Source organism: Schistocerca cancellata, chromosome 2 (assembly GCF_023864275.1).
Source record: "Schistocerca cancellata isolate TAMUIC-IGC-003103 chromosome 2, iqSchCanc2.1, whole genome shotgun sequence".
Taxonomy (NCBI): Eukaryota; Metazoa; Arthropoda; class Insecta; order Orthoptera; family Acrididae; genus Schistocerca; species Schistocerca cancellata.
This window is the reverse complement of record NC_064627.1, coordinates 389,843,716-389,863,038: the sequence shown is the minus strand read 5'-3', so window position 1 is coordinate 389,863,038 and position 19,323 is coordinate 389,843,716. Positions and strand designations below refer to the sequence as shown.

General features: G+C 43.5%; 1 protein-coding gene across 1 annotated transcript in view; it reads left to right on the top strand.

Moving 5' to 3' along the window:
- Positions 1 to 19,323, top strand: part of LOC126154306 (retinal guanylyl cyclase 2) — a 450,774-nt gene that overhangs the window by 248,666 nt on the left and 182,785 nt on the right. The window contains exon 9 of the mRNA XM_049916128.1: positions 6,624 to 6,764. Coding sequence (XP_049772085.1) covers positions 6,624 to 6,764 — 141 coding nt within the window. The remainder of the gene's footprint in view (positions 1 to 6,623; positions 6,765 to 19,323) is intronic.

The following is a 19,323-nucleotide window of genomic DNA, read 5'->3' as shown; positions in this document are numbered from 1 at the left end:
GGAGGATTCGAACCTGCGACAGTAGCAGTCGCGCGGTTCCGGACTGAAGCGAATAGAACCGCTCGGCTAGCGCGGCCGGCTTTCACTGAACAGTTGCCCATTGCTCTTACGCTACGCATTTTAGGGTCCGGACCTTCATTATTTGTTCTGGTCTATACTACCACATCCGAAAGTTGCCTATCCGACAACCTTTGCAACAACAGCGCCGGTACATGTATTCGACTATCAGAGGTCCTCAGATATTCGCTAATGACTTTCGACTCGGTCGTTTCCGAACCGTGGTCCCTTATCACTCTCCATCATCCCTGAAGTTGGTAACATCGTCACGGAATCACCCTGTATGTAAGTGACAGTCATCACATATCCAAAAAGCAGAAATATACCCCCTGCAATTAACATTGCAGAGAATATTTTTAAAAATGCTTCCCATGCGGCATTACAACTGAATTACGTATTTGTTGTTAAGATAATTGCACATTTTATAATAGTATAAAAATCGGAAAATTAAAAAAAAATTCGTTCTAACTCCCACTGAGCGTCCGCTAGCCATCGTACTACGGTCGGTTTCTTGGGTCCAGCTTACTATGTGAAAGGTTTTCTTGGTCAATCGTGAGCCGTCGATTCGTATTATATGTCCATAACATTTCAGACATCTTTTCCATGCAGTGGTACTACTATATCGGCCATTTCCTGTTAACTTTTGCGCACACAGATATCATCTTGAATTCTGGGTCCAAATTTTTCGCAGTAGCTGTCGTTCCATTTTCTTGATGACACTGACACGGGTTGTTTTGGTGATGTCTCAGCTCTTTAGACTGATTTTGGGAGAACGACCATCTGGTAGTGATGTACATTGGTTCTGGTGGAAAGGAATTTCTTGTTGAAAAAATTCCAGATGATTATCTTGCCTTTGCCCTATTTTTTCCTGCCAGACCATCACTTTAAAATCTGTTTATTTAATTTTCGACAGGGGAGAACCACATATTTACGTAACTCCTACTAACAGACAATTATCCACAACTGTATCCTCTTTGAAGGTGCGACTGTCACACGCAATTTTTACCCTATGACTACCGAACTTCTGTACTGAAATGCAACGTTCTTACATCAAGAACAGCTCCTTACATTCTACATTATTTTCACTACAGAGTATCATAGGCGATTATGCGAGGTTATTATGTGTTCGAAGCACTCAGCTATATTATAATCTGCCTGATAGTATCGAAGAAGTTACGACGGCGAGGAAAAACGTATTCGGACTCGTAGTGAAGGATTATTTCTGTGATCAAAAATAAATGTACTTTTGTACGTAATTCCCTGCTGGGTCAGTGCATCTTTTTGCAACTATACAAAGCCTTATATGGATCTTTTCTTTTCCAAGTCCTACATTATTTTCATGCTTTCTTTTATACACAAGCGTTCGATTTTTAATACGCAGCACAGCACTGACAGACAATATTGTCTCGTTTGCGTATGAATCTGGATACATAAAAACATGCGCCGATTAGGGTGATCCGTAAGAAATAGCACTGCTCGTTTGAACGCTGACGCCCATTTCTTTACTACTTACAACGAATGAGCAAAATATTAACAAATTTTCATCTACTGTAGATGAACTGTTCATAGTGAACCGTATAAGACATAGATTTTTGTTATGATGTAGGCCGAATGCTATTGTGGTTCGCTCCCCGTCTGTGTGGCTTGGAAATAAGCACCAACCACCTTCCTCTCTGTCGTGACCGGGCCTTTGGCATCGATGTCATTTCTTGCTACAGCGTGATTCGACCTGTGTACGCAATCATTAGAGAGCAGATCCAGCGTGATGATAGATTAAACGCAGAAGACTGTTGCACTACTCTACTTAAATAACAGCGACTACAGACTATTTTAAACAGATATAATTTCAAAAGAAAAGACCACAACTACTGGATGCAGACAGTGATTGCAGACCCGGGATAGTCGTTAGAAACTGCACGTAAACGGTATGACCATGCGGTCTTTAGACTGTGGCAGCCACGGAAACGCACGTAGACTGCAGAAGAGGTCGGGTCCCAGTGAGGCAAAGTTCCCGCTGTCGGAGTTACTTAACACCTCGCTTTTCGGAGAAAACGTCTGACTGTGCTAAAAGCTCCAATTTTCGCAGCCAACTTAACTGTCCTCATTTTCATAGTTTTGGGTAGGGCACACGTTAAGTTAGGCTGGCTAACACTGCCATCCTCTAACGGTCGGGAACGCTTCTCTGGCGCCCCTCTGCGCATCCGTACACGAAGGACCGTTCAAACTAGGCGTAAAGGGCTCCCTTACAATGGGAAGTATTATCTTGGCGAAAACTGACAACCTCTGAACTAAAGGCAATCACAACCAGCAAAATTTATGGACAATACTCGTACACCGTGGCATCACCACTGTCACTTTGGTATCTCTCGACCTCCTTCTCAATAAACATAAAATCACAAGTAAATTGTAGTTAACGTAATTACTTTACATTGAAATATTTTTGATAGCTTCAAATGCTGATTAGACTGTAATTACCTTAATCCAGATGTGGTGATACTATCAACGCCATTTCTCTGTCTGTTCAAGAAGCTTTCACCTAGCCATAGCGCTGATTTTTCTCAGCTTTAGCAGTGAACATAAGAATCATTCCTTTAAATAACGGTAACTCTATATTTACTACTTACCGAGTTCCTATAAACCTCAATCTGTAGTCTCAAGAAGGAATGTTTTGATTTGTTAGCATCTTTCTTTCTATCTGCTACCTTTTCATTTTCTTCTTTTCTTCTTTCGTCCATCGTTTATTTTGGTTGTATATTAAAGATGGTACAATATAAACGGGTAACATATTTTCATTTTATGTTATTAATGACTGCGTAGAAGTGTATACGCCTGTGTCCCGAAATGCAAAGTGTGTTTTATACAAGATGATTCCGTGATGATGTTGCAGACTTTCGGGGATGGTGGAAAAGGGTAAATGTGTGTATTTGAGGTAAGAAATTCTGGTCCGGAAATGTTCGAATCGAAAGTCATAAACTAAAATAAGTCTGATACATCTGACAGACGAATAAATGTACCGGTACTGTTATTGGTAACATTGTCGGTTAAACAACTTTCGGAGACAGTATAGATCAAAAGAAGAAAAAGTGCCTAGTAACACTGACTCTAAAATGCATACCTGAAGAGGTATGAGCACTTGTTCACACTCGCCACCGTGAAAGACATCTCTTCAACTAAACAAGTGCCCATAGTTCTTAAGATATGCATTTGAGAGCCCATATTTCGTTATCAGGAGAAACAAAACTGGTATTCTACGGATCGGAGCGTGGAATGTCAGATCCCTTAATCGGGTAGGTAGGTTAGAAAATTTAAAAAGGCAAATGGATAGGTTAAAGTTAGATATAATGGGAATTAGTTAAGTTCGGTGGCAGGAGGAGCAAGACTTGTGGCCAGTTGAATACAGGGTTATAAATACAAAATCAAATAGGGTAATGCAGGAGCAGCTTTCATAATGAATAAAAAAAAAGCGGGTAAGCTACTGCGAACACCGTAGTGAACGCATTATTGTAGCCAAGACAGACACGAAGCCCACGCCTACCACAGTAGTACAAGTTTATATGTCAACTAGCTCTGCAGAGGCTGAGGACATTAAAGAAATGTATAATCCGATACAAGAAATTATTCAAATAGTGAATGGAAACGAAAATTTAATAGTCACGGGGGATTGGAATTCGATAGTAGGAAAAGAAAGAGGAGAAGAAGGAGGTGAAGATGGACGGAGGGTAAGGAATGAAAGAGGAAGCCGCCTGGTAGAATTGTGTACCGAGCATAACTTAATCATAGCTAATACTTGGTTTATGAATCATGAAAGAAGGTTGTACACGTGGAAGACGCCTGGAGAAACTGGAAGGTGTCAGATAGATTATATAATGGTAAGATAGAGATTTAGGAACCAAGTTTTAAATTGTAAGACACTTTCAGGGGAAGATCTGGACTCTGACCACAATCTATTGATTATGTACTGTAGACTAAGACTGAAGAAACTGCAGAAAGGTGGGAATTTAAGGAGATGGGACCTGGATAAACTGAAAGAACCAGAGGTTGTAGAGAGTTTCAGACAGAGCATTGGGGAACGACTGACAAGAACGGGGGAAAGAAATACAGTAGAAGAAGTACAGGTAACTTTGAAAGATGAAATGGTGAAGGCAGCAGAGGATCAAGTAAGTAAAAAGACGAGGGCTAGTAGAAATTCTTGGGTAACAAAGAGGTATTGAATTTAATTGATGAAAGGAGATTTAATTGATGAAATGAGATCGACAGGAAGTGCAAAACGGCTAAGCGGGAATGGCTAGAGGACAAATGTAAGGATGCAGAAGCATATATGACGAGGAAAAAGATAGGGACTACCTATAGGAAAATTAAAGCGACCTTTGGAGAAAAGAGAACCACTTGTATGAACATCAAGATCTCAGGTGGAAAACCAGTTCTGGGCAAAGAAGGGAAAGTAGAAAGATGGAAGGAGTATATAGAGGGTCTATACAAGGGCGATGTACTTGAGGACAATATTATGGAAATGGAAGAAGATGTAGATGAAGATGAAATGGGAGATATGATACTGCGTGAAGAAATTGACAGAGCACTGAATGACCAAAGTCGAAACAAGTTCCCGAGAAGAGATAACTTTCCATTATAGCTACTGTTAGTCTTGGGAGAGCCATCCCTAACAAAACTCTACCATCTGGTGAGCAAGATGTATGAAACAGGCGAAATATCCTCAGACTTCAAGACGAATATAATAATTCCAATTCAAAAGAAAGCAAGAGTTCACAGGTGTGAAGATTACCGAACTATCAGTTTAATAAGTCACTGCTGTAAAATACTAACACGAATTCTTTACAGACGAATGGAAAAACTGGTAGAAGCCGACCTCGGGGAAGATCAGTTGGGATGCCGTGGAAATGTTCGAACATGTGAGGCAATACTGACCCTACGATTTATCGTAGAAGGTATATTAAGGAAAGGCAAACCTACGTATCTAGCATTTGTAGATTTAGAGAAAGCTTTTGACAATGTTGACTGGAACACTCCCTTTCAAGGTTTGAAGGTGGCAAGGGTAAAATACAGGGAGCGAAAGGCTATTTACAATTTCTACAGAAACCAGATGGCAGTTATAGGAGTCGAGGGGCATGAAAGGGAAGCAGGGGTTGGGAAGGGAGTGAGACGGGGTTGTAGCCTATCCCCGATGTTGTTGAGTCTGTATATTGAGCAGCAGTAAAGGAAACAAAAGAAAAAATTGGAGCAGGAATTAAAATCCATGGAGAAGAAATACAGTCTTTGACGTTTGCCGATGACATTGTAATTGTGTCAGAGTCAGCAAAGAACCTGGAAGAACAGTTGAACGGAATGGACAGTGTCTTGAAATGAGGATATAAGATGAAATCAACAAAAGCAAAACGATAATGGAATGCAGTTGAATTAAATCAGGTGATGCTGAGAGAATTAGATTCGGAAAAATGGTTCAAATGGCTCTGAGCACTGTGGGACTTAACATCTGTGGTCATCAGTCCCCTAGAACTTAGAACTAATTAAACCTAACTAACCTAAGGACATCACACACACCCATGCCCGAGGCAGGATTCGAACCTGCGACCGTAGCGGTCGCGCGGTTCCAGAATGAAGCGCCTAGAACAGCTCGGCCACACCGGCCGGCTTAGATTAGGAAATGAGACACTTTAGTAGTAGATGATTTTTGCTATTTGGGGAGCAAAATAACTGATGATGGTCGAAGTAGAGAGGATATAAAATGTAGACGGGCAATGGCAAGGAAAGCGTTTCTGAAGAAGAAAAATTTGTTAACATTGAGTACAGATTCAAGTGTCAGGAAGCCTTTTCTGAAAGTATTTGTATGGAGTTTAGCCATGTACGGAAGTGAAACATGGACGATAAATAGTTTAGACAAGAAGAGAACAGAAGCTCTCGAAATGTGGTGCTACATAAGAATGGTGAAGATTAGATGGGTAAATCAATAACTAATGAGGAGAAAATGAATAGGGGAGAAGAGATTTTTCTGGCAGAACTTGACGAGAAGAAGGGGTCGGTTCGTAGGACATGTTCTGAGCCATCAAGGGATCACCAATTTACTATTGTAGGGCAGCGTGGAGGGTAAAAATGGTAGAAAGAGACCAAGAGATGAATACACTAAGGATGTGGATTGCAGTAGTTACTTTGAGATGAAGAAGCTTGCACAGGATAGAGTAGCATGGAGGGATGCATCAAACCAGTCTTTGTACTGAAGACCACAACAACAAAATTTACTGTAAATGTTTTTTCTTCCTTTGGTCGATACTACCAATTCTGAAAGCTGTCTACCTTACAGTCTTAGCAACAACAGTGCCGGTACGTGTATTCCACTGTCACAGGTATCAGAACGATTCTCGCTTATAAATTTCGCCTCGGTCATTCCTGGACCATGGTCCTCTACCTCAGATAGACACATATACCCTTCTCCATCATCTCTGAAAGTTTACATCATCACGGAATCACCCTGTATAAGAGATGACATAAGAGCAAATAACCGAATAAATGAAATAAAGATAAACATTAACTGTCATCCACGAAATCTGCTTCAGGAAGGTGAACTTCGTGGACACGATGTTCCAAATGCTGGAGAAGTACAGCAACAACCTGGAGGAGCTGATACGCGAACGCACTGAGCAGCTGGACATGGAGAAGAAGAAGACGGAGCAGCTGCTGAACCGCATGCTGCCCAGGTGGGTTTCCTCAAACCTGCCCATGACTCTACATTGTACAGTCCACGGTATCATAACAACAATTTTGTTCAATTTTTCGTTCTCTTCGAAAATCAAAGATCGACTGCAAGTGCTCGAACTGTACATAATCGATTGTTTCAGATGGAGAACCCTTTGTCCGTTATAAGCTACATTTTCGCCGAATATAAATTGATTTGGATATAATATAACAGACTTTTGTGCTACTACGTCCTATTTCTTGAAATTTTCCGTCTCTTTCCAAGTTGATATTTTCATTCACATGTATTTTCATCCGATTCCTCCGTGTGATTCAAGCTCTCGTATCTGGTTTACATTCTAGAAATTATACCCAGCATTACTAACATATCTTGCAAGTCAGACCCATCTCTTATACGTAGTGACGTAATTGGTTATCGAGTTTGTATTTCCATTACAAAATTTAACAGTATACCCTTGCGATTGTGTCCATGGTAGTATATGTGCGAGTAACTTGCGTGACGGGTTATGGCGGGAGCTGTTTCGGTTTAACGATTTCTTGGAGTAACCTCCTGTCTGATCGGGATTTTCGGCGGCGCTCACTCGTCTGCATTCTTCTGTCGAAGGCATGCGTCTCTGCAAAGCAGAAACCTGTTCTGCGCTCATAGGCAGCACACCTCTCCTGGTACACGCGGCGCTCCAGGACCACAGCACAGCTACGACACTTGAGGATGGGTTTATAACAGTCCGAAACCGGTCGTGTGAAAATAAAGTACAGGGCTATTACAAATGATTGAAGCGATTTCATAAATTCACTGTAGCTCCATTCATTGACATATGGTCACGACACACTACAGATACGTAGAAAAACTCAAAGTTTTGTTCGGCTGAAGCCGCACTTCAGGTTTCTGCCGCCAGAGCGCTCGAGAGCGCAGTGAGACAAAATGGCGACAGGAGCCGAGAACGCGTATGTCGTGCTTGAAATGCACTCACATCAGTCAGTCATAACAGTGCAACGACACTTCAGGACGAAGTTCAACAAAGATCCACCAACTGCTAACTCCATTCGGCGATGGTATGCGCAGTTTAAAGCTTCTGGATGCCTCTGTAAGGGGAAATCAACGGGTCGGCCTGCAGTGAGCGAAGAAACGGTTGAACGCGTGCGGGCAAGTTTCACGCGTAGCCCGCGGAAAATTGGCTCATGCCACAACTGGAGACCGACAGCGCCGACTTCATCTTTCAACAGGATGGTGCCGCACCGCACTTCCATCATGATGTTCGGCATTTCTTAAACAGGAGATTGGAAAACCGATGGATCGGTCGTGGTGGAGATCATGATCAGCAATTCATGTCATGTCTCCCGACTTAACCCCATGCGATTTCTTACTGTGGGGTTATGTGAAAGATTCAGTGTTTAAACCACCTCTACCAAGAAACGTGCCAGAACTGCGAGCTCGCATCAACGATGCTTTCGAACTCATTGATGGGGACATGCTGCGCCGAGTGTGGGAGGAACTTGATTATCGGCTTGATGTCTGCCGAATCACTAAAGGGGCACATATCAAACATTTGTGAATGCCTAAAAAAACTTTTTGAGTTTTTGTATGTGTGTGCAAAGCATTGTGAAAATATCTCAAATAATAAAGTTATTGTAGAGCTGTGAAATCGCTTCAATCATTTGTAATAACCCTGTAATTTACAACTGAAGCGTTATTTTCAACCTCTGTCATCTGTGTTGGTTGGCATTGGGTCACAGCGGTGCACTTGTCGTTTCTCCATATCCCACATATTTTCGACTGGCGGCAAGTGTGGTGATCTGGCGGACCAGGGCAAAAGGCTGACACGCTGTGACGCCAAGAAGGCACGTGTTCGGGCAGCAACGTATGGTCGCGGTTTTTATTGCTGAAAAATGGCGTCCGGGATGCAGTGCACAAAGGGTAGCAGAACGTTATTCACGTAGGTCACACTGGCCACAGTGTTCTGTACACGCACCATCTGTGATTTGTGGTTGTACCCAACAGCAACACACTCCATGAGGACTCGAGTTGGCGCTGTGGGTATTGTGCGAATGCAAACATTGTGATGCCGCTCCCCCTGTCTGCAGCAAATCAAAATCCGGCTATCATTTTCAAACAAACAGAACCTGGATTCGTCCGAAAATACTGTCTGATGCCATTCCTACCACCAGAAACGACGTTCTGTACACGAGTGCCGACCAGCATGTTTCTGCACGTTCATCAAAGGTAGACGGAGAAGTGAACGACGCGCACGTAGCCCATCCCGTAATAAAAGACGACGGACCGTCACCCCTGATAGGTACCAGAGCCGAGGAGGACGCGGATACGTCCTGCGATGCCATTCGGATGATGCATCTCACCAAAGTCGAAATAAGAAAAAAAGAGTAAAATCGTATCAAAGGCCGTCGAAACAGGTGACGGCAGTCTGAAATGCTCTTGTGATGGTGTCGCGAAAGTGAAAGAACATTAGCATTTACTTAAGCTGTCCTGCTTGCGAACAGCTAGCATCTTCATACCACACTTTCATAGTGCATTACTCTTTATATACACACATCAAAAAAAGTTTTGCATCAGCTCGGTTTCGAGAGTTCCGGAACCTGTATAGAAAATTGGAGTAGAGATCAACATAAACATCATTCCCGCCCTTTTTATTGCTCATGAAAACCACGCATTTCATGCTGTACCACCATACAGCGAGATCTTCAGTGGTGGTGGTCCAGATTGCAGTACACACCGGTACCTCTAATACCCAGTAAGACGATCTCTTGCATTGATGCATGCCTGTATCCGTCGTGGCATACTATCCACAAATTCATCAAGGCACTGTTGCTCCAGATTTGTCCCACTCTTCAACTGCGATCCGGCGTAGATCCCTCTGAGTGGTTGGTGGGTCACGTCTTCCGTAAACAGCCCTTTTCAATCTATCCCTGGCATGTTCGATAGGGTTCATGTCTGCAGAACATGCTGGCCATTCTAGTCGAGCAGTGTCGTTATCCTGAAGGAAGTCATTCACAAGATGTGCACGATGGGGGCGCGAATTGTCATCCATGAAGACGAATGCATCGCTAATATGCTGTCGATATGGTTGCTCTAGCGGCCGGAGGATGGCATTCACGTATCGTACAGCCGTTGCGGCACCTTCCATGACCACCGGCGGCATATGTCGGCCCCACATAATGCCACCCCAAAACATTAGGCAACCTCCATCTTACTGCACCCGCTGGACAGCGTGTCTAAGGCGTTCAGCCTGAGCGGACTGCCTCCAAACACGTCTCCGACGATTGTCTGGTTGAAAGCATATGCGACACTCATCGGTGAAGAGAACGTGATGCAAATCCTGTGCGGTCCATTCGGCACGTTTCTGAGCCCATCTGTACCGCGCCGCATGGTTGCAAAGATGGACCTTGCCATGGACGTCGGGAGTGAAGCTTCGTATAATGCAGCCTATTGCGTACAGTTTGAGTCGTAACACGATGTACTGTGGCTGCACGAAAAGTATTATTCAACATGGTGGCTTTGCTGCCAGGTTTCCTACGAGCCGTAATCCGTAGGTAGCGGTCATCCACTGCAGTAGTAGCCCTTGGGCGTCCTGAGCGGGGCACGTCATCGGCAGTTCGTGTCTCTCTGTATATCCTCCATGTCCGAAAAACATCGCTTTGGTTCACTCCGAAACGCCTGGACACTTCCCTTGTCGAGAGCCCTTCCTTGCACAAAGTAACAATGCGGACGCCATCGAACCGCGGTATTGACCGTCTAGGCATGGTTGAACTACAGACAACACGAGCCGTGTATCTCCTTCCTGGTGGAATGACTGGTACTGATCGGCTGTCGGACCCCCTCCGTCTAAAAGGGGGTGCTCATGCAAAGTTGTTTACATCTTTGGGCGGGTGCAGTGACATCTCTGAACAGTGAAAGGGACTGTGTCTGTGATACAATGTCCACAGTCGACGTCTATCTTCAGGAGTTCTGGGAACCGGCGTAATGCAAGACTTTCTTTGACGTGTGTATATGAGTATTCAAAATTCATTGATGGAACAAATTGTTGTAGAAACAACTATTTTTGTTTGAATCAGCCGTCTTCTCTGGTTTGATGTGGCCCACCACGAATTCCTGTTCTGTGCCACCTTTTCATTTCAGATTAGTACTGGCAACCTACGTCTTCAATTATTTGCTGAACGTTCCAGTCTCCTTCTTCCCCTACAGTTTTTGCCTTCTAAAGCTACTTCTAGTACCATAGAGTTATTCCCTGATGCCTTAACAGATGTCCTACATCCTGTGCCTTCTTCTTGTCAATGTTTTCCACATATTCCTTTCCTCTCCGATTCTGCGCAGAACCACCTCATTTCGTATCTTGTCGGTCCACCTAATTTTCAACATTCTTCTGTAGCACCATGCTTCGATTCTCTTCTCTTCCGGTTTTCCCACAGCCATTGTTTCACTACCATGTAATGGGTGCTCCAAATGTACTCTCTCAGAAATTCCATCCTCATATTAAAACCTTTGCCAGTGCCCTTTTTATCAGTGCTAGGTTGCTTTTTATGTCTTCCTTGCTCCGTCCCTCATTTGTTATTTTGCTGCCTAGGTAGGAGAATTCCTTAACTTCATCTAGTTCGTGATCATGAATCCTGATGTTAAGTTTCTCGCTGTTGTCATTTCTGCTACTTCTCATTACTTTCGTATTTTTTTCGATTGACTCTCAATCCATATTCTGCACTCATTAGACTGTTCATTCCATTCAGAAGATCCTATAATTCTTCTTCAGTTTGAGTGAGGATAGCAATGTCATCAGCGAATCTTATCGCCTTGGATTTTAATTCCATTCTTGAACCTTTCTTTAATTTCCGTCATTGCTTCTTCGATGTACAGATCGAACAGTAGAGGCGAAAGACTACATCCCTGTGCGACACCCTTTTTAATCAGTGCACTTGAACACGATAAATAAATACTGCTTATACTGCTGCTTAACGTAATGCCATTCGGTGTTGGAATAAACCGGAAATTTCTTAAGTGTTCTAGATGAAGAGTAATGCACTCTAAAAGTAGGGGATGAAAATTTTACGAGCAGGTCCCCTTAATCTCCGTGGACAATATTTCATTTCCACAGGGTTCTTTGGTAAACCGTACGGTCTGTTTGAAGTATGGTCATATGTTAATTAAGCGCTCAGTTTAAAATGTGAGAAAGCGTATAATACCTCAAAAGCCTCATTCTCAGTTGTGATACAGTTTTACTTTAATAAAAACAGTAAATAACAACAAATGGCTCTGAGCACTATGGGACTTAACTAAAGAACAACAGGTGTGTGAACTGCTTTCTGGTGAAATGTAAAAAATTCGGAGATATAATTTGAGCAGTGGATAATGATGAGAGAAAAGGCTACTACGGCATATAGAGATAGATAGAGAGGGAGAGGGAGAAGGAGAAGGAGGAAGAGATAGAGAGAGAGAGAGGGGGGACGTCAATGAAAGCGGGCGAGCAGATAACGAAGCAGAGTTTGGAGGCGTTCCACACGTCTTCCGCCAGTATTTCTGGCCGGCTGTTGGCACCCAGCAGTTGGAGCGCCCTATGCTGTGCAGATCACACTGGGAATAATTAAGGTGCCTGTATAATGCATGAATTTTTTTTTCCAGCATAGCGAGCGGAGCGTTTGAGGAACCGCTTTGCTGCTCTGCGTGTTTGCCCCGCGAATAATTTGTAGTTAATTGAAAGCGCGTGCCGCACAGAGCTCCGCCTTATCCTGCTTGCCTTAGTCTGTGCCTTCCCACTTCTCTCTCTCTCTCTCCGTCCCTCCCTCTCTCTCTCTCTCTCCGTCCCTCTCTCTCTCCGTCCTCTCTCTCACTTTCGCCTCGCCTCTCTTCCTTCCCCGTTATTAAGCGCGAGTCGTGACCCGTGCCTAATTTCTCACGGCCGTCCAACGTTTTCATTTCGCGTTTCACCCGGAATGAATATTAAAGAGAAGCGCGAGCCGAAGGAAAAGAGAGTTCAAAGGGCGGCCGCCACTCGGAATGCAGCCCGCGTCGGCAGCTTAGACTCGTGGCGCACAGCCCGCCGTGTTCCAATAGGTCCGGACAAGACCAGAGGCGTTTTCAGTGGGAGGCAGACGCAAGGACGGGCCAGTGGGAACGCGGCCTCTAGCCAACGAGCTCCCTGTGTACGGAGCGTGTTGTTAAGCTCTGAAAACTGAGGTCCGTTGCATATCAGGAGTTTCTACCCTCCAGGTTTTGGAAAAAAAAACATCGAATAAGGGCATTCATGCCACTTCAACATCAGTGGTCTCTCATTTTGACTTTAGACATTTCAGTTGCACAAATAGGACCGACAGTTTGATATTCAGATGTCTGCCGTGTTTCACGACAACGGTTAGCTTAAGATTCGCTAACTGCATAAAGCATTAATAGCTCAACATACGCTAGCTAATCCTTAGTGTCCGGACACCCGTATGCAGTGCGGAAGTTACCACTAGCTGTCGCGAGAGGCTGTTCCGCAAATATGAAAAGAAGGTGAGGCTGTTGTCAGCAGAACAGCTGTAATAGCAGAGCGGGTCGGTGAGGAAAGCTCAATGAATTGTAACGTGGACTAGTCATCGGATGTTGCATTAGTAACAAATCTATCAGGGACACATCAACCATTCTAAACCTGCCCAAGTAGCCTGTCGGTCATGTGATTGTGAAGTGAAAATACGCAGAAGCAACAACTGCTAAATCAAGACCAGCACAGTGACTGTCGAACACCCTGCATATACGTGGATACTCTACAAATCACATTTAAGTGCCTGGCGTAGGGTTCATCGAACCACTTTCATAATAAATCTCTGTTATTCCCATCTCGTATAGCGCAGGAAGAATGAAACCTATATCTTTCCGTGCGAGCTCTGATTTCCCTTATTTTATCGTGGTGATCGTTTCTCCCGACGTAGGTCGGTGTCAACAAAATATTTTCGCATTCGGAGGAGAAGGCTGGTGATTTAAATTGCGTGAGAATATTCCGCCACAACGAAAAACGCCTTTGTTTTAATGATGTCCACCCCAAATCCTGTATCATTTCAGTGACATTCCTCCCCTATTTTACGATGATACAATACGTGCTGCCCTTCTCTGAACTTTTTCGATATAATCCGTCAATCCTATCTGGTAAGGGTCGCACACAACGCAGCAGTATTCTAAAAGGCGACGGACAGGCGTTGTGTAGACTGTCTAGTAGTTCTGTTACATCTTCTAAGTGATCTGCCAATGGAACGCAGTCTATGGTTAGCCTTCCCCACGACATTTTCTATGTGTTCCTTCTAATTTAAGCTATTCGTAACTGAAATTCCTAAGCATTTCGTTGTATTTCCGGCTCTTAGATTCGACTGATTTATCATGTAACCGAAGTTTAACGAGTTACTTTTAGCACTCATGCGGATAACCTCAAGCTTCTCATTATTTAGGGTCAACTGCCAATTTTCGCACCATACGGATATCTTTTCTAAATCGTTTTGCAATTCGTTTGACTTTACTAGTCGATAAACGACAGCGTGATCTGCAAACATCCTAAGACGGCTGATCAAATTGTGTCATAAATCATTTATATACATGAGCAACCTCAAAGGGCCTGTAACACTACATTGGGAAACGCCAGAAATCACTTCTGTTTTAGTCGATGACTTCCCGTCAATTACTGCGAAATGTGAGCTCTCTGACTGCGAAATGTGAGCTCTCTGACAGGAAATCATGAATTGTCACATAACTGAGACGATATTCCACAAGAACGCAATTTCACTGCAAGCCGCTTGTGTGGTACAGTGTCAAAAGCCTTCTGGACATCTAGAAATACGGAATCAATTTGAAATCCCTTGTCGATAGCACTCAACACTTCGCGCGACTAAAAAGCTAGTTGTGTTCCACAAGAACGATGTTTTCTAAATCCGCGTTGACTGTGTGTCAATAGACCGTTTTCTTAGAGATAATTCATAATGTTCGAAGTCAATATATGTTCCAGAATTTTGCTGCATATCAAAAAAATGGTTCAAATGGCTCTGAGCACTATGGGACTTAACTTCTGAGGTCATCAGTCCGCTAGAACTTAGAACTACTTAAACCTAACTAACTAAGGACATCGCACACATCCATGCACGAGGCAGGATTCGAACGTGCGACCGTAGCGGTAGCGCAATTGCAGAGTGTAGCGCCTAGAACCGCTCGGCCACTCCAGCAGGCTGCTCCATATCTACGTAAATGATATGGGCCTGTAATTTAGTGGATTACTCCTACTACCTTTCTTGAATATTGGTGTGACCTGTGCAACTTTGCAGTCTTTGGATACAGATCTTTCGTCGAGCGAACCGTTGCATATGATTGTTAAGTATGGAGCTATAGTATCATCATACTCTGAAAGGAACCTGACTGGTATAAAATTTTGACCGGAAGAGTTGCTTCCGTTAAGTGATTTAAGTTGCTTCACTACTCCGAGGATATCTACTTCTACGGTACTCATGTTGGCAGCTGTTCTTGATTCGAATTCTGGAATATTTACTTCGTCTTCTTTTGTGAAGGCATTTCGGAAGACCGTGTTTAGTAACTCTGCTTTGTCAGCACTGTCGTCGATAGTATTTCTATTGCCTTCGTGCAGAGAAGGCATTATGTCTTGCCGCTAGCATACTTCACATACGACCAGAATCTCTTTGGATTTTCTGCCATGTTTCGAGATAAAGTGTCGTTCTGGAAACTATTGTAAGCATCTCGCACTGAAATCTGCACGAAATTTCGAGCTTCTGTAAAAGATAGCCAATGTTGAGATTTAGCGTCCGTTTAAATTTGAGAAGCTTTTTTACGTTGTTTCTGCTACAGTGTTCTAACCCGTTTTATGTACCAATGAGGATCAGCTCCGTTGTTTGTTAATTTTTTTTGTATGAACCTCTCAAATTTCTGCCGATACTATTTCTCTGAATTCAAACGACATGTCGTCTACACTTTATTTTTAGTTTGGAATGAGTGGAGATTGTCTCTCAAGAAGGTGTCAAGTGAAATTTTACCTGCTTTTTTGAATAGGTATATTTTTCGTTTTACAACATTGGGGACGGTGGCTGTAAAAAAACGCATGACATCAGCGAAGGGAATCACTCGTTAAGTTCGTAACGCTACCAGCAGTCCAGTTAGTACAATGACTGTCCGTAGGGAGATAAAAAAGCATGTGCTTTAGTGGTGGAGCAGCTCCTCAGAAGCTACACACTTGAAGTGGTGCAAAAAGCGACGGCACTGGGCGGCCCATGACGAAACGAGTGATGCGGAGTGATAAATCGCCTTATAACTTGAAGAAGTCCGATGGAAAGCTTTGGGTTTGTCGAATGCGTGGAGAACGTAACCTACCATCATGCGTAGAGCCAACGGTGAAGTACAGAGAAGGTAGTGTTACGGCATGGAAGTGTTCTTCATCGTTAGCGTCTGGTCCCCTTACTGCGCTTAAGAAAACGCTAGAAGCGAAAAGATATGGAGCGCCTTTTACAGCATTGTTTATCGTGTACAGTAGGGCAACAGTTCGGAGACGATGACTGTTTCTACCAGCATAATTTTCCTGTCATAAAGCAGCATCTGTGAGACAATGTCTTGTGAACAAAGACTTTCCTGATATGGACTGTGTTATAGAGAGACCCGACCTGAACCTAATGGAACATCTCTGGATTGAGTTAGAGCGTCGACTTTCTCCAGGCCCCAGCGACGAACCTAAGTACCTTCTCTGGTTTCGGCTCTTGACTAAGAACAGGGTGCCTTTCTTCCACAGACATTTACACACCTCATTGAAGTGTCCACAGCAGTGTCCAAGCCGTCATAAAGACGAAGCGTGGAAACACCCAATTCAGGTGTCTGCTAATAGTTGTACTGGTACTTTTGATACATTTTCAGCCTAGGTAGTAGTTTATGGAGCTCGTATAGCGGAAACTCTGTAGAGCGACTGTGCTGCAGGCAGTTCCATAGATTATCTGCAGCCTCAAATTTCCCCGATGTTGGCTTCCTGGTGGAACAAACCTGCTTTCTTCTGCATAAGCTTCTTCTGTTCTTCTCGGTACCTGAACTTGGTCCAAAACTAGCTGAAATATATTATTTCTGATAATAGTCTATAGCAAAACTGTGGTCGACACCAGAGGTAGATTTAAAAGACCTTCATTAAACTCTTGATGTAAATTTTCACTACCGGCCGCTGTGACCGAGCTGTTCTAGGCGCTTCAGTCCAGAACAGCGCTGCTGCTACGGTCGCAGGTTCGAATCCTGCCTCGGGCATGGATGTGTGTGATGTCCTTAGGTTACTTAGGTTTAAGTAGTTCTAAGTCTAGGTGCCTGATGACCTCAGATGTTAAGTCCCATAGTGCTCAAAGCCATTTGAACCATTTGAAATATTCATTGATATGGCCAGCTTCGGATCCAACTTATAGTTCGCATTAAAGGAATGCAGACTGTTACCTACAACACTTGTTCATAGATCGTTAAATTGTTTAGTGCAATAATCACACTACACAGTCTAGTCATTCTACACTATCCACACCTGACTAAAATTTAACGCATCAATTCACCAATCAGTGTCCTCATACACATTTCAGGAACTCTTAAGATAGTGCACAAAAATAGTCATTAGTCCGTCAACACTGTCCTGCAAACGAGTTATGGTTCTTAGGAGTCAATAATCACTGTTCCTCTAATAACTTCTCACTGGGAATTAATTAGTAATTACTGTACAGAAGTCATAGATTAAACCTGTGGCTGAAGAAAACGAACTGTACGCAATATAAGCGAATATTTCAGAATATTAATTATCGGACTATATGGCACACTATCACGACAACAGACATAGTCGTTGCTGACTTTATTCTCGGCCGTAAGCAGTCTGAGAGATGTACTAGGTCTATATAATGTTTCGCCTATGAACAATATGTTTTACACTACTCATTATTAACAGAAGCCAACTTAAATACAATACTTTGTGAACCTCAAAATACTTATCTATCTAATTAGTGAGTTAATTAACAAATTCTGCACGTCACATGAAACACAAAAAATATATCAACAAAATTATAATGCCAAAGTTCAGAATCTAACTATAATTTTGATATAATTTGTAACTGAAGTCAGTTATGGTCTAAAGCTTTAATGTTCATTAATTCGGAAGATAATTAGTTCCAGACACTTTTAGATACTCTACAGAAAAGTTGGAAGTATCTTCTTTCAAATGATAGGCGTTAATATGCTGAAATATGTTTCCTACCGCCCACTCAATATGTAAGGTCGTACTGTATGACCATTTTCAATTAACAATATTTCAAAATTAACAAAGTTTCTTAGTTAACTAATTAGATCATTGCCACTAGATTAGCAAGTGGTATATAATGAGCAATGAAATTCAATGGGACTAAACTTATGGTATTGGGTATTAGGTACACTATTATAATGTCATTATCATAGTATAGGAAAAAACTTAGAAAATCTTGGGGGGCAGCAAAATATAGCAGACAAGATTGGATACTCAACTTGCTTCGTTTCACAGGGAGGAGGAAGTTAGTGTTTAACGTCCCGTCGACAACGAGGTCTGCCGGCCGCGGTGGTCTAGCGGTTCTGGCGCTGCAGTCCGGAACCGCGGGACTGCTATGGTCGCAGGTTCGAATCCTGCCTCGGGCGTGGGTGTGTGTGATGTCCTTAGGTTAGTTAGGTTTAAGTAGTTCTAAGTTCTAGGGGACTTATGACCTAAGATGTTGAGTCCCATAGTGCTCAGAGCCATTTGAACCATTTTGACAACGAGGTCTTTAGAGACGGAGCACAAGCCAGGATTAGGGAAGGATGGGGAAGGAAATCGGCCGTGCCTTTTCAAAGGACCCATCCTGGCATTTGCCTGGAGCGATTTAGGGAAATCACGGAAAGCTGGCCAGACGGAGGTCTGAACCATTATCCTCCCAACTGCTGCTCCAGTGCGTTAACCACTGCGCCACCTCGCTCGGTATTATTAAATTTGTTTCAATGTTCACTATGAAAGACAAGCCAGATAGTAAGTTTTCCCAACCTTTTGTTAGTGGACAACACGTGCAGTACTATCCTAATTAATGTAGATAAACCCGCTTCAGTTGTACTAACGGTTATTTAAGCCCGCCCGGTTAACCGATTGGTCTAACGCACAGCTTTCCGGAGCGGGAAGGAGCGCCTGGTCCCCGTACGAATCCGCTCGGCGGACTTGTGTCGCGGTCCGGAGAGCCGGCCAGTCTGTGGATGCTTTTTGGCGGTTTTCTATCTGCCTCGGCGAATGCGGGCTGGTTCCCCTTATTCCGACTGAGTTACACAATATCGGCGATTGCTGTGCAAACAAGTTCTCCACGTACGCGTACACCACCATTACTGTACTACGGAAACATAGGGGCTACACTCGTCTGGCGTGAGACGTTCCATTTGGGGCGTTCCACCGGGGGCCGAAACGCACAGTAACTCTGGGTTCGGTGTGGGGCGGCGGAGGGGTGAAGTGGACTGCGGTAGTCGACGTGGGGTTGTGGACCACTGCGGCTGCGGCGTGGACGGACCCTCTCCGGCGTTTCTAGGTCCATGGTTAACATACAACA